General features: G+C 53.9%; 1 protein-coding gene and 1 long non-coding RNA gene across 8 annotated transcripts in view; one reads left to right on the forward strand and one right to left on the reverse strand.

Annotated features, from left to right (window-relative positions):
• Positions 1–7,320: 7,320 nt before the first annotated feature.
• COMMD5 (COMM domain containing 5) lies at positions 7,321–10,649 on the reverse strand. Of its 5 annotated transcripts, XM_021942782.2 has the most exons (3): positions 10,085–10,176; positions 9,526–9,694; positions 7,321–8,548 (listed from the first exon to the last, which is right to left on the reverse strand). In XM_021942782.2, exon 3 carries the CDS (start codon positions 8,489–8,491, stop codon positions 7,817–7,819), a length of 675 nt encoding a protein of 224 aa, XP_021798474.1. In that variant the 5' UTR covers positions 8,492–8,548; positions 9,526–9,694; positions 10,085–10,176; the 3' UTR covers positions 7,321–7,816. The 5 variants fall into 5 exon arrangements, with proteins under 5 accessions (XP_021798474.1, XP_003903346.2, XP_003903344.1 ...); XM_003903297.5 differs by lacking the exons at positions 9,526–9,694; positions 10,085–10,176 and adding an exon at positions 10,469–10,649; XM_003903295.5 differs by lacking the exon at positions 9,526–9,694 and having other exon boundaries at positions 10,085–10,213.
• LOC108587419 overlaps positions 10,212–15,239 on the forward strand; it is a 34,356-nt gene continuing 29,328 nt past the window's right edge. Inside the window, exons 1-2 of one of the 3 annotated variants that reach the window (XR_004185992.1) lie at positions 10,212–10,257; positions 10,847–10,915. This is a non-coding gene — a long non-coding RNA (uncharacterized LOC108587419). Of the gene's footprint in view, positions 10,370–10,554; positions 10,719–10,846; positions 10,916–15,239 lie in introns of those variants that run through there. The other 2 variants (XR_002524074.2, XR_004185991.1) reach the window with 2 other exon arrangements.

The following is a 15,239-nucleotide window of genomic DNA, read 5'->3' on the forward strand; positions in this document are numbered from 1 at the left end:
TGAGGAAGCGGCACAAGAAAGGCTCTGCGAGCACTGCTAGACTTAGTAGGTTAAAATAATTTACCTCAACTATTTCCCCTTAAGGATCAATGGCTCACACTGGCTTCAACAATAAGGAAATGCATTAGCTCATGTTGGAGGAGGTCCAGGAGTGCCTAGAATTCCAACTTCACATTAGATCCTTATCTTAGAACTTAACCCAGCCAGGGCCCAGCCCTATCCCCTTCTTCAGAGAGGCAGGCTGGGCTAGCAGGTATACACCATCACTACTGGTGCGGTTGGCATTCATGGAGCACATATCAGTGCCAGGCACAGAAGCAAGGTGTCACAGCACATGTTCTGAGGTCACACTTGTGTCCCAGGGGCTTGCTGTGTGACCCAGGACATCATTGCCCTCCCTGAAACTCGGAGCCTTATTTGCGTATCTGAAAACATGCACTGTGAGAGGGCACTGAGAGGAAACAATGTAGAAGAACACGTCTCACTGCCTGTCAGAGAACGAGCATGCAAGTGAATGCTAGTACACCCACCCCTGTCCATGCCAGTGTCTCCAGCACACCCGTGTGTGCACAGGCCCTCAGGCTGATGACTGTCTTGTACCAGCGCAGTTGCCCCACTTTTTTTGGGTGGGGGGGAGGGTGGAACGTGGTGAGGAGGAAATATAGACAGTGGAGAAAAAGAAAAAATGGACCAGGCACGGTGACTCACACCTGTAATCCCAGCACTTGGGAGGCCAAGGTGGGTGGATCACGAGGTCAGGAGATCAAGACCATCCTGGCTAACACGGTGAAACCCCATCTCTACTAAAAATACAAAAAAATTAGCCAGGTGTGGTGGTGTAGTCCCAGCTACTCAGGAGGCTGAGGCAGGAGAATGGCGTGAACCTGGGAGGTGGAGCTTGCAGTGAGCCGAGATCGCGCCACCGCACTCCAGCCTAGGTGACAGAGCGAGACTCCGTCTCAAAAAATAAAAGAAAAAGACGAAAAGGGGATGGAAAGAAGTGGTTGGGAAACACATGGGGAGAAGAACCTGAGAAGAAGGGGTGAGGAGAGGGAGTGGGGAAAGAAGATGGTGGGAAGAAAAGATGTTAACGAGCTGAAGAACTTGGGCAGACGAGCGGACCGTAGGGGAAGGAAGGACAGGTGGCGAGGAGAGTGCGGGATCAGGGAGGAGAACCCCAGTTGCTCCACTTTACAGGTCTGGATGTAATGTATACTGTGGGACAGCTTTCCTTAAAACTCAGCCTGAAACAAAAACTGCCAAGAACTGAGGGTCTGAGATTTTATTCTTTGTAGAAGCTCCTGAGAAATCCTGTAGCTGCTCCATCTAGGAGGGGATGGCAGGCAGATGACTCACCGTAGTTGTCAGGGCCCTATCAGTTCCCTTTGTCCACCATTCCCATGACACAGAGGCCCAGCAGGTGCAGGCACAGCTGAGAAACCTGGAGGTGAGGAGTGAGCCTGCTCTGTTGGGAGCTGGGGGGCCGTTACCTCACCCTTCAGGTTTTCTGCTGCCAACACAACCTTGAGAAGTGGCCCAGGTGGAGCATGGTGGGGTTCTTGGCACATGCAGGAACGTGGAGGGAGGTGTGGCTGATGGCAGGTGGCTTGCAGTCATCTGCTCAAGGCATGATGCTTTTTTGCTGAAATTGAATTTTCATGTGAATCTGCTGCTGAACCCTAATCTAATAGGCTGGGACCTTGTCCATTTGATTTTCTCACACGGCATCTAATTAAGGCTGATATTCACAGGCATGAGGCCAACAGCAAGACCTCAAGCCTGTCTCCACAGTCCTGGTCATTCAGGTATGAAGGAGTTCCAGGGGGAACCTGCTGATTTTTGGTGCCACTGCCAATAATTACACAGAAATATTTGGGCCCCAAAGGCCCCCATCCCCAGTGAAGGGACACTTTGTGATCCCTTCATCCCAAACATGTGGCCTAGAGGGACACAGGTCACGCCAGGGCTTGTGACTGCTGGCTTGGGTCATGCCGCACTGGTTAGGCATCACGGCAGGGTCACTGAGAAGTTGCAGCCTCAGCTGCCTAACCCAAGAGCAACTTGGGAATTTGTAACAGGTTGAAACAGGTTGTGCTGGTCCATGTGTTTGCAGGTTCCAGAGCTTTCCCTGGTGGCAAAGGACACAGCAGAGTCCAGGGTGCTTGTGTCCACATGAGTTTCGTCTTTACAGCCTGTGGATGGGGATCTGACCCCTTGGTGGGCCCGAGTGACCACCAGTCGCGGCTGCTTAGCTCAACACGCTGCGAGTGTGTTCCCAGACTACAGTGCTGCTCCCGGGGGCAAAGCCCTGAGTGGTGACCTCCCACCTGCCCCTTCAGGGGCTCCTCCTGGTGTGCAAGGGCGATGGTGCTCTCCACAGCCACGAAATCGGTGTCCACTGTAACTGCCTTTTCTCCAGCCACGCCTACCCACACTGGAACTTCTGTACATGCTGAGTATGTGTGCAACGTCCCTGCCATGGGCTGTGTGGCTGCTGATGAGGGTCTTGGCAGGTAATGTGCTTAGCCAGGTGGTCGCCTTCAGGTCTAGCACAGGCATTGCTTTTTCTCCACTTCAGGCTTTCTGGGCCACCCAACCATGGGACAAGAGCCAAGGCATCCACATGCACTACCTGCAGCTCCTGTTCCTGGCCTTCCGAACCCTGCTGTCAAAGACTCTGACCCTGCCTCCTCCTGGGCTCTCGTCATCTCCTCTTGGCCACTTCCTGGTTCATGAGCAGGACAAAAGGAGGGGAACATCAGCCATATGGATGGTCCGAAAATTCCAGATTCTGCGCTAACCACAATGCTGTGCTCTTTCCACTAACAGCAACCAGCCAAAAGGGCTGGGGTGCAAGCTTCATGCTGCTTCAGCACCTGGATTCTCTCTGGACTGACATGGTCCTAGATCAGGGTTGGCAAACCGGGCAAACCATTCGCAGCTTTTTACATTTCTGAATGGTTGGGGAGAAAATAAGAGACTTGCGACATTTGAAGACTATGTTAAAATCAAATTCGTGCACAGTGTCCCTGGGCTTGGTGATGCCCAGGTGTCTTCATAGAGCCTCTGGCAGCTTTCCTGTTGCAGCAGTGTTTACCACACCAGCCAGATCACCTTAACTTGGAAAATAACTTCATGCCTTCCAGCCACTGAAGGATTATTTTTTCCTCTTAGCCCTTAGTGGTTTCTTCACCTGAATGTCACAGTACAACTGAGAATAAGGCAGCTGGATCAGTTCAACAGAAGTAAACCTAAAGTCCAACAATCCAGGTTAGACATTAGCCACGGAGGGGTGGGAGGAGTCCTTTTTTTTGAGACGGAGTCTCACTCTGTCCCCCAGGCTGGAGTGCAGTGGCGCGATCTCGGCTCACTGCAAGCTTCACCTCCCGGTTCATACCATTCCCCTGCCTCAGCCTCCTTAGTAGCTGGGACTACAGGTGCCTGCTACCATGCCCGGCTAATTTTTTTTTTTTTTGTATTTTTTGTAGAGACGGGGTTTTGCCGTGTTAGCCAGGATGGTCTCGATCTCCTGACCTCGTGATCCACCCGCCTCGGCCTCCCAGAGTGCTGGGATGACAGGTGTGAGTCACCGCGCCCGGCTGAGGAGGAGTGTGAGCCCCCGCGCCCGGCTGAGGAGGAGTGTGAGCCCCCGCGCCCGGCTGAGGAGGAGTCCTCTTCTGGCTGCAGGATGTGGAAACGACACATCATGTCCATGGGGCAGCTTGTGGAGAGCCAAGGGTGTGAGCACACGAGTTAAAATTTAAGCTGCTGCACAGCTTTGAGATCCGAGTATCACATGGAAGCATCCAGGTGGCCCCGGCGCACAGGCTGTGGTTCTCCTGTGCAGAGGGAGAGGAGGCCAGGCGGCCCTGGCGCACAGGCTCTGGTTCTTCTGTGCAGAGGGAGAGGGGGGGCTGCTCGGGGTAGTGCAGGTGCTGGACTATCCTGTGACCTGCTCACACAATTGTGCAATTTGGCCTTCAGGAAACTCAGCTGAAGAGTTTCCAGGCCAGGCGCGGTGGCTCACGCCTGTAATCCCAGCCCTTTGGGGGGCCAAGGAAGGCTCACATGAGCCTAGGAGTTGGGAGGCTGCAGTGAGCTGTGATCGCACCACTGCACTCCAGCCTGCGGGACAGAGTGAGGCCTCTCCACAATATATAAATAAATGAAAACATTTTGGGTTTCTGTTTTGGAGACAATAAATCATAACCTAGGTCTGGAATTGCTTTTTATCTCAACTATCAGAATAGTCTTCAATTTATGACTCTGAATTGAAACTATTTGGAGCTTTCTGGAAGCTTCACATAGTGGAGCAGAGCAAGGGCTGGGCCCAGGCCATTTTATAAATCCCCAAGTCCCCAGTGCGTGCAGCTTGACTCAGAGCCCCAGAAATGTTTGCTGAATGAATGAGTGATGCAGCCGGGGAGGTGTCCAGGCTTTGAGCTCAGGACAGTGCCGCAGGAGAGGGAACTCGCCAGCAAGTTTCCACAGAGAGCTAAGGCCAAGAAAACCAAGGGAGTAATTTCCCAGATGCAGACATCTGTTCTCTATGCACGGCCTTGCGCAAACCACGGGGACAAAGATGGACAGAGCCAGCCCCTGCCCTGGAGTCCAGGTCCAATGGAGACTGACCACTGTTTGTTTTGTTTTGTTTTTTTTGAGACGGAGTCTCGCTCTGCCACCCAGGCTGGAGTGCAATGGCCGGATCTCGGCTCACTGCAAGCTCCGCCTCCCGGGTTCACGCCATTCTCCTGCCTCAGCCTCCCGAGTAGCTGGGACTACAGGCGCCCGCCACCGCACCTGGCTAGTTTTTTGTATTTTTTTTAGTAGAGATGGGGTTTCACCGTGTTAGCCAGGATGGTCTCGATCTCCTGACCTCGTGATCCTCCCGTCTCGGCCTCCCAAAGTGCTGGGATTACAGGCTTGAGCCACCGCGCCCGGCCAGAGACTGACCACTGACAAGGATGGACAGGTGCTCTGCATTGGAGGGGTCCAGTGGGCTCATGGGGTTGGCCCCAAGCATGCCTGGCCTAAGAATGGTTTTTAAATGGAAAAAAAATACTTTGTGACACATGAAATTAAAATTTCATGACTGGGTGCGGTGGCTCATTGCTGTAATCCCAGCACTTTGGGAGGCTGAGGTGGGCAGATCACCTGAGGTCAGGAGTTCAAGACCAGCCTGGGCAACATGACGAAACCCCATCGCTCCATAAAACACGAAAATTAGCCGGGCGTGGTGCGCTGTGCCTGTGAGCCCAGGAGGTTGAGGCTACAGTGAGCCATGATTGTGCCACTGCATTCCAGACTGGATGGCGGGGAGACCTTGTCTCAAAAAAAGGGAAAATTTCAATATCCATTAAAAAAACGTTATTGGAGGCCAGGCTTAGTGGCTCATGCCTGTAATACAGCACTTTGGGAGGCCGAGGTGGGCGGATCACCTGAGGTCAGGAGTTCAAGACCAGCCTGGCTAACATGGTGAAACCCTGTCTCTACCAAAAATACAAAAATTAGCTGGGCGTGGTGATAGGCGTCTATAATCCCAGCTGTTTGGGAGGCTGAGGCAGGAGAATTGCTTGAACCTGGGAGGCAGAGGTTGCAGTGAGTCGAGATCGTGCCATTGCATACCAGCCTGGGCAACAAGAGTGGAACTCCCATCTCAAAAAAAAGATGGTATTGGAACACAGCCATATCTATTTGTTTATGTATTGTGTGACTGCTTTCAAGCCACCATGGCAGGGTGGACAGAAACTTCATGGCCCACAAAATCTAAAATGTTTACTCTCTTGCCCTTTGTGGGAAGAGTGTGTTCACTGCTGAGCCAGAGGAAGTGGCCTCTAAGTCTGCAGGGATCTCAAGTCCAATTGGATCATGTCTGTCCTGATTAAAACCCCACCGGCCCCTTGCCCCAGTGGAATGACCAAAATCCTGTGTGTGGCCTTGAGGTCAGCTGCTGTCCCTGCACTTGCCCTCTCTGTCCCTCACTCCCCTGCACTCAGGCAGTGCCAGCCCCAGTCCCGGGAATGGCCCACTCCCCTGCCTGTGTCTCACAAGCTGTCTTTTCATGGCTGTGTCTTGGTTTGCCTGGGCCCCTGCTTGAGACAAGCCCAAGGGTTCACAGATGAATTGAGGTAAACACAGATTCCCAATGAGAGACGGTGAGAGGTCAGCCTGAGGACCGAGGGCAGGTCTGTGCTCTGGGCTCCACACAGGCTTTGCAAAGCAGCTGGGAGAAGAAGGATGGGGCTGTCCCTAAAGCTGCTGTCCCTGCAGGGCCAGGGCCGGTGAGTGAGAAAGGCAACATGGTCTCAGCTGCCGCAGCCCCAGCCACATCCACATCTGGGGACGGAGAATGCAGGAAGTGGCTGGTCATATTCCTGACCCGAAGACAGTGGTAGGGACAGTGCCTTTGGGGAGACAGGAGGGCTGTACCTGGAACTCAGTGAGGGTGGGACGAAGTCGAGTGAACGACCAGATGGCAGAAGCCACAAGCATGCGCCTTAGAGGGCACCTGGGCCCCTCCCAGAGTCTGCTGACCCCACCCCCAGGTACTCCTCTGCACCCCGACATGTCAGAACTGCCCATGGAGGATGAGGAAGAAATCCAGGCTAGTGGAGGAGACAAACCAAAAACTGCAGACAAGACAAACAGCCAAGCAACCCCAGGCACTCAAAGACAAGGGGAGGTTTCTCAGCAGAGAACAGACCAGACATGGCCAGAAGTGCTCCACGGAGGCAGGGGCAGTCAGCTGGAACCCAGCTGACCGAAAATGGCTTTGCAAAGACTGAGCCCCAAGGCCCCTCCTGGAACACAGTTATGCTGGAAGCTGCAAAGCTGGCTACAACCCCTGCACACACCCGCCCTAGAGGCACCTGGGAGAGGTCCCTGCCACCAAGTCCACCCTGGTGACAGCCTCTCTGCCAGGCTCTAGCCTCCTCCCTTGCGCCCCTCCACACAGCAGCCAGTCACCAGATCATGTCTCTCCTTTGCTGAAACCCTCAAAAGGGCTCCTCTGTCACTCAGAACTGAGCCAAAGTCTTTAAAAGGCCCTAGTGCCCTGACCTCTGTACCCTCCCCAACGTCACCTCCCCCCAGTGATCGCCACCTACTGGGCTGCAGCCAGGCAGGCCTTAAGCACGTTAGGCCTCCCCACGCTGGCCGCCTGTGCACCATCCTCCTTACCTTGTGCTGCCCCCCTCAGAGCGCTGTGCCCCTCACTCCTTCAAGTCCTCGCTCAGATGTCACACCCTCAAGGAAGGTCACCCCATCAGCACGCAGACCCCACCCTATTTGCTGCATCCCATCCCATCCTCTGACAAGCTATTCCAGTAAATTTTTATTATTTATTTTACAATGTTTCCCCTCCCCTCAGCCAGCCCCACTAGAATGTCAGCTCGGTGGGGTCAGGGATTTAAGGCAGAAGAATGAAAATGCCCAACCTAAAATACAAGATCTACAAAAGCACCTGGCTACATGGGGCCAGGCTGAGCAACTGTATGGTGTCTACAAAGGGCCTCAACCTGGCCACATAGCCACGCCCAGCAGCAAAGACAAATGTACAGGGAAAGGGAGGGTGTGAGGTTCAACACCCACCTAGAGAAACATGTTGTTTACAGCTGCTTTACTTCAAAAAAAGAAAAAAAGGCATAGCTCTCTTTTTCAATTAAACAGAAAACTACATAATTACGTTCAAACACTCTCACTTAAGAGCCTGCCTCATGGCAAGGACAGACCTGTCCTGGGAAGAGTCAGCTGCACTTTGGCACCATCTCAGGTGCCTGTCCAAGCCTGACCTGAATGGGACTGGCCAAGTGAGGGGTCAGTCCTGCAGTCTGCGCTCACACCTCTTCTCCAGATCTGCCATCTCCTTCAGGACCAGAGCCACGCTGTACCGCAGCTCCTGGAATTTGGCTGTGGGGACCTCGAAGCGGTATGCTGACCCATCTGAAAGCTTCAGCTGCATCAGGACGCTGGGCTGCAGGGAGCGAGCCAGGGCACTGGTAGAGATTGCTACATCCACCCGCCACCGAAAGTCAGCAACATGGGGCAGCCAGGCCCCCTGCTGCTGGGCCACGCAATCAAGGAGGGGCCGCTGGCTCCCAAATACCACGCTGGCCAAGTCCCCGACCAGGTCTTGGGGGATGCAGAGCTCCTGGAGCTGGTCCCTGAAGGTGTCAGGCTTCAGGCTGGCGGGGGGCAGACGGAGGGCTTGCTGGAGCAGCGTGTGCATGCCTGCCAACAGGGCACCCAGCCGCTCCTCCGGCAGGTCGGCGCTGACCCGAAGACGCTGCACAGCCTCTCGGCAGTCCTCCCCCTGCAGGCTGCTGACCACAAGCTTCAGCAATTTTCTGAACGTGCTCCTGTCTAGGTCGCCTAGTAGTCGGGCCATTGCTGCCACCTCTGGAGGAAGCTGGGCCCCCAAGAAACTCACTCGGCCACTGTGACTATCACTAGGATGATGCAGGTACGGAGCTGCAGCCCCCACAGCAGACATTGCTGCTGCTTCTTCCTTGATCAGCCAGCCCAGGAGGTCGGTCCCAGATGCAGATGCCTAGAGTGGGGCAGGGGGAGAAGACCAGTGACTCTCACGTCCTTTGGGCCAGCGAGTGAGGGTTGATATGGTCCCCATCATCAGGATGCTGACAGTGTGAACTACCAATGACAGTCAGTGCTGGGGAGGTGGCCCTGGGAGCAGGTGGCAGAGGGGTCCATGACAGTCCCAGGAGGAGCGGAGGCCTCCCAGAGGAAGTGACATCTAAGGCATGAAGGGCAAGCAGGAATTGGCAGAGAAGTGGCGGAGCAGGGAGGAGGACCAGGAAACAGCACAAATTCTCCAAGTAAGTTAACAGATGAAAGAATGAACTAGGGGAAAGGTCCAGGGAACATAGGGACACAGGCAGCTGGCGCCACGGACCACACTGAGACCATTTAACTATTCAACCTTGAATCCTTCACAACAGCGGGCAAGAAGAAATAGCATTTTCACCTGACAGGGAGATAAGGCTCTAGGCCAGGTGCAGTGGCTCAAGCCTGAAATCTCAGCACTTTGTGAGGGTGAGGCCAGCGGATTGCTTGAGCCCAGGAGTTGGAGACCAACCTGGGCATCATAGCAAGGCCCCGTTTCTACAAAAAATTTTAAAAACCAGCCAGGCGTGGTGGTGCACGTCTGTAGTCCCAGCTACTCAGAAGGCTGAGGACAGAGGATCCCTTGGACCCAGGAGGTCGTGGCTGCAGTGAGGCGAAATCGAGCCACTGCACTCCAGCCTGGACAACAGAGCGAGATGCTGTGAGGAAGGAAGCACGGAAGGAAGGGAGGGAGAGGGGTGAGGGAGGGAGGAAGGAAGAAAAGAAAAGTAAAAAGAAATCAAAGCTGTAAACACAGCTGCCAAAATCAAGGACTGGAGCCTAGACCTGTCTATTCAGAAGTCCCAGCGGTTTCCACCACAGCCCTCAACCCCCGGGCTGGAGGCGCTGAGCAACGGGTGGCAACAGAGGCAAGTGCCGCATCTAAAGAGGGTGCCGACGCACCTGATGGGGCAGCGCAGCAGCACAAGCACCTGTTCACCTCAGCACAACAGGGGCTGGAGCAGAGCTCGGCGGGGCACAGCTCCTGTCCTCAAGGCACTTGTCAGGCCACTGCACAGCGCTGGGGGAGCCCAGGGAGCTCCTCAGGGGCTTCACGGCGCCTCTATTCTCCCTGAAAGTCAACGACCACCCACTGGCAACTCCTTCACCGCCCCGCCAGCACCAGCAGCGCCTTCCCACTCCAAAGGGCCATCCGGGAAGGCCTCCGAGGTGCCCGCTTCCGGTCACGCGGCTTGGCAGGCCGGGTTCGCACCCCGACTCCGTACCCGCGGCTCTGATAGGGGCGCGGGGGCCTTGGTACACAGAGTCGAGCGCCCGTCGCCGCCCCCACGGTTCGGGCTCAACCTACCGGCGGGCGCTCCTCCGCGGAAAAACCCCGCAGTATGGAGAGCTCCCCGGACACAGCGGCGAAGCAGCCTTTCCTAGGCCCGCACCCCCAGCCCGGGAGGGAGACTCCACCCGCTCCACCCCACGCTCCCGCGGTCCGAGTCGCCCCCAGCACCTGGTGCCGGCGATCCCCAGCTGATGCAGCCAAAAGCGGGCCGGGTCCCCGGAAGCGCCCCAAGGGCCACTTCCGGGTCGCTCTAGGAAAGCAGCAAGGACCGCCCCACTGTGGTCAGCTGGCCCGAGGGGCGGAGCCGAGGCCGCTCCAGGCCCCGCCCCCACCCCGCCCGGGTGAGTCGGGGGTCGCCGCGGCGGGGTCCCAGGCCTGGCTTTAGACGGTTCTTTTTTTTCTTGCCCCGAGGAAAAGGGAAACAGAAGGCGGTGTTTTGTTTCCGTTTCTGAGGTAGAAACTGCAGCCTGGGCCCGCGTCTCCCTCCCAGCTCGCGCAGAGGAGGGTAAAGCGGGAGACGCCTCCCGTGGTCGGGGTCAGAATTCCAGTCACCTGAGGCGGAGGCGCTCGCTGGCTTTCGTCGGCTCCGGGTGGGCGGCGGGGAACGGGACCTTGCGGATCAGCGCGGGGCGGAGCCGAGCGGGCGTCCCTGTCCCGCGTGCACGGTCTGCGCCGCCAGGGTTTTGAGAGCTGCCCCGTTTCCCCTCCGGTCGGGTGGCGGCCGGCGCGGGTGACTCCGTTCCGCCTTGGGCTGCTCTGTTGGGCGCTAGTGCAGGAGCTTGGTCCGAAACAATGGCCTCCCGTACGTTTATTTAACATGTATTTTACTATAGTGAAAAATAATGTGCCAAAATCATTGAATTGTATAAAATGGGTGAATTTATATGGTATGTGAATTATAGCCCAATAAAACTTTTTTTTTTTTTTTAGACTGAAAAGAAGGGAAACAACCTAATTAAATGGGCAGAAGATTTGAGTGGACATCAAGGAAGATACAAAGTGAGTAATGGGTACTTGAAGCCTTCAGCATCGTTGGCTATTAGAGAAATGCGAATTGAAGCCACAGGGAGGTACCATTTCATACCATTAGAAGGGTTATAATAAAAATGACAGGCTGGGCGCGGTGGCTCCCGCCTGTAATACCAGCACTTTGGGAGGCCGAGGTGGGCAGCCAGATCTCAGGAGAACTCTATCATGAACACATAACTTAAGGGTATGGCAGTGAACCATTCCTGAAAAGCCACCCCCGCGATCCGATCACCTCCCACCAGGCCCCACCTCCAGCACTGGGGATTGCCTTTCAGCATGAGATTTGGGCGGGGACACAGATGCAAACCACATCAGCCATACAATGGAATAGTGTTCAGTAACAAATAGGAGTGGAGACTGGGTGTGGTGGCTCATGCCTATAATCCCAGTACTTTATGAGGACTAGGTGGGAGGACCACTTGAGGCTAGTAATTCAAGACCAGCCTGGGCGACGTATCAAGGCTTCATTTTTACAAAAATTTTTAAAAAACCAGGTGTGGTGGTGTGCACCTATAGCAGGGGTCCCCAACCCTCAGGCTATGGACCACTACAGTTCAGTGGCCTGTTAGGAACTGGCCTCACAGCAGGAGGTGAGGGCAGCCTATAGGCCCAGCTACTTGAGAGGCAGAGTGAAGACCGCTTGAGTCCAGGAATTTGAGACCAGCCTGGGGAACATGGCAAGACTCCATTTCTAAAACAAAACAAAACAAATCAAGTCTAAAAACCATGCTGAGGGAGGATTGTTTAAAGGGAATGGATCTGGGAAGTTTAGAAAGAGACTGCATCTGTAAGGTGTTATTTCCCTTTAAAATATCTGAAGCAAAAATGTGAACTGCTATCATTTGTGAGGTCAGAGCAGTGGTTACATGGCAGACCCACCCCCTCCAGAAGTGAGGAGAGCCAGGAACCTGGGGGTGAGTTTTGGAGACAGTTCCCACCCAAAGGCCAGAGTGCCTGGAGAACTCTGTAGCAGGACGACTGCAGACAGAACTTCTCAGACACCGGGTTAAAGAAGGAAGGGGTTTTATTGGGCCAGGAGCTTCAGCAGACTTGTGTCTGAAGAGCCAAGCTCCTTGAAAAAGAAATTATTGGCCCTTTTAAGGGCTTACAACTCTAAAGGGTCCACGTGAAAGGGTTATTATGATAGATCAGGCAAGTGTGGAGAACGTGACTGGGGCCTACATGCATCAACTAACAGAACAGAAAGTTTTACAGTGCTTTCTTAGGCAATGTCTGGAATTTACAGATAACACAAATAGTTCAGGTTGGAGGTTGATATTATTATTATATTATTTTTAACCACCAGGGCTGGGTGATCGTGCCAAGGTCATCTGGCTGTTTATCTTCTGTTTCTTTCTATCTTTTTGTTTTTTCCCTCTTCTCCTGTCTTTTAAACTAGTCAAGACAGGGGGAGAGGAGGGCAGCATGAGAAGTGGTGGTTTCCTTCCTTACTATGATCAACATTTGTAAGTTAATTTAGCTTGAAACAATTTCAAGCTTAGATAAAAGGTTGCATGAATAGTGCACCTTCCCAGAGACCCCCATTCAAGGGTCACCAGGTGTCCCTGCAATGTCTCTGAAGGAAAACACCCTGTTGCCTGGCAAGAGTGGTGTCATCTTGAAGCAAAATCACTGTGGTGGCCGATGTTAGACTCCTGCGTACCAAGGTCTTCACACAAGGCCTGTAGCGTTGATAACCCCTCAGAAAGATGCTTACCTAACTTCCCCAGCAGTCAGGAATTCTGCAAGAAAGTCTGAGGCATCACCAGCTGCACGTTTTTACCAAAAATCTTGCTATATAAAGGATGCTTTCTGGAGGGCAGGTGCAGGGATCCACTGTCTTGTGGCTGCCCGAGATACTACTTCTGTTCATAAATCTCTATTAAATGTTTCTTTCCGAGAAACTGCATTTGTCAGCCTCTTTTTTCAACCTCTCAGCTCCCTCGGCCTTTGGGGGTAGGTTTGTGTGACCTGCTCACTGCGGAGCTATCCCTCAGAGCATGAGGACTCGGCCGAGGGTCATGAGTTGCACTCACTTGTCCTATTTCTTGTCTCCTTCAATCTAGAACAGCCTTTCCATCCCCTGGACTTTCAGGACCCTGAAGTTTAATGTTTATATGCAGTCCTTATGGAAAATGTTTCTCAAATTATCATCATTCTCTTGGTCAAAGCAGTGACAGAGCCTGCCCAGATTCAAGAAGACATTGCTCCTGCTCTCAACGGGAGGGATGCCAAAGAACCTGTGGCATCCTCAGTCAGCCACAGCAGATACCGTGGTGGTAACTCGGGCAAGAAGCACCAACACTTGTGAAAGCCAGGTGTCTCCAGGGCCTGAGGCTCAGGATATTTACACAGTGTCAAAACATCACCATGCAGTGTAATTATTATTAATTACAAAAGGGAATAAGGTAGCTTCACAGGAGACAAACCAGGCAAACAGCACCCTGGCCAAATGATCTAAGATAAAACCATTAATGCATAAACTAATGCCATTCTCCAACTGTCAGCTGTGGTGGGAAGACATCACTGCACAGCTGCCCGAGACACTTCCACCCAAACTTCTCTCTGCTGGGTGTCAAGCTTGAAGCCATCTGATGGCTCCTCCATCTTCCTGGTTACCTCACTATTTTCTATCCCAGGCATTTCTCTGAACAAGACGTTTGCATCCTTAATCCTATCTTGACGTCTTCTTCTTGGAGGACCCAGACCAACATAAATGAGCCAAAAGCAGCTTGAGAAAACCAGTGATCAGACGGACATTTGGGACTGGCCCACCCACCATCTGCAGGTGAAGAGGGTACTGTTCTGATTAGGAGGTGGGGCACTGACAGTCCCTGGCACGAGGTGAGGCTCCACTACTAAGCTTTCCCTTGTGACCTGGGAAAATGTCTCAGCAGAAAGGAGTCTGTGCAAGGGACAATGATGCAGGCATTTGAAAGGTGCAAGGATGGCTGGATCCCGGAGCAAGGCTGTACCGCCTGCAGCAGAGAATAGAACACTTGTCTATGGGACCTCAAATGGCCCTGCGTCCACACACGCTTCCAGTATGAGCTGAGCTCTGTCAGGCCTCCCCAGGCGTGACGTCAGGCAGCCCAGCAGCATCCATCAGAATGTGGCAAGGGCATGGCCAGGATGGTATCCACGCAGGGCCAGAGCGCCAGAGTGAGATGAGGGAGCAGGCAGCCCAGCCCACGTGCCTCCCTCAGCTCAAGCCTATGGCTGTACATGGCACACGTGATGTGCAGCTCAAGTCTATAGCTGCAGCGGGTTCCTGCGTGGCTGACAGAGGGTGATTTGTAGATGGATGGGCTCAGTGCATGGCACACGTGAAATAGGCAGCAGCAGCTGTATTACTGCCACTCTCAAGGGTGGGAAGGAAAACCTTCCCAGTGGGCAGAACTGCAGGCAGCATGCCCAGCCACCCCATGTCTGCAAACAGAAGTGGCCTGAGGTGAGAATGCCCAGACTTCTGGGCAGTGGCCTTGTGTCCCCACCTTCTGTGGGGGCCAGAAGGAAAAGGAGCCTGCAGACGAGGTCTGGGTTGAAGCAGTGGTGAACACACAGGAGGGCACAGAGTGGGAAGGTGTTCGCACATATCTGCCCACCAAGGCATCCAGCACACGAGGCACTGAGCAGCCAAGCAGACGAAATCACTCACCGGTGGACACCAGTCCTCACCGCCAGCCACTCTGGAGCGTGAAAGGGGTGACCCTGGTGACAAAAATGAAGATTCCATATGGAAGACCTCCTTCACCCTGGGTCTCATGTTGCCGGGCGCAGTGGTTCATGCCTGTAATTCCAGCACATTGGGAGGCCGAGGCAGGAGGAGGAGCATGAACTCCCTTACCAGGGCCTGCCTGGCAGCTGCCACCTCTGGATGTCCAAATTGTCCATAACAGGGTGGACGCCATCATGCCCTTTCTATCCTGGAAAGGCTGGCCGTTTGTTCTCACACGGATGGACGCCTATTTCAGGTACCAGCTGGCCTTTCCTACAGAGCCTCAGCCCACACCACTGCCTGGGGCTTAGGTTGCTTCATTCAGAGGCATGAATCCTCACACAGCAGCATCCTAGTGGGACCCACTGGTACCTGTATTGTAGCAGCCAGCCTCACGCAACTCTGCACTGGCCTTCTAGAGGCTCAGCTGAAGCAGCAGCGTGGAGAAGATGCTCTGAAAGGATGGCACCATCCTTTGGGATGCCATGCATTAATTTGGATACTTTTTATGGTACTGTGCTCCCAACAGAAAGAACACATGAGTCTGGGAAACAGATTTGAAGCAGGAGTGGCCCA

This window comes from Papio anubis, chromosome 8, assembly GCF_008728515.1.
Source record: "Papio anubis isolate 15944 chromosome 8, Panubis1.0, whole genome shotgun sequence".
Classification (NCBI taxonomy): Eukaryota; Metazoa; Chordata; class Mammalia; order Primates; family Cercopithecidae; genus Papio; species Papio anubis.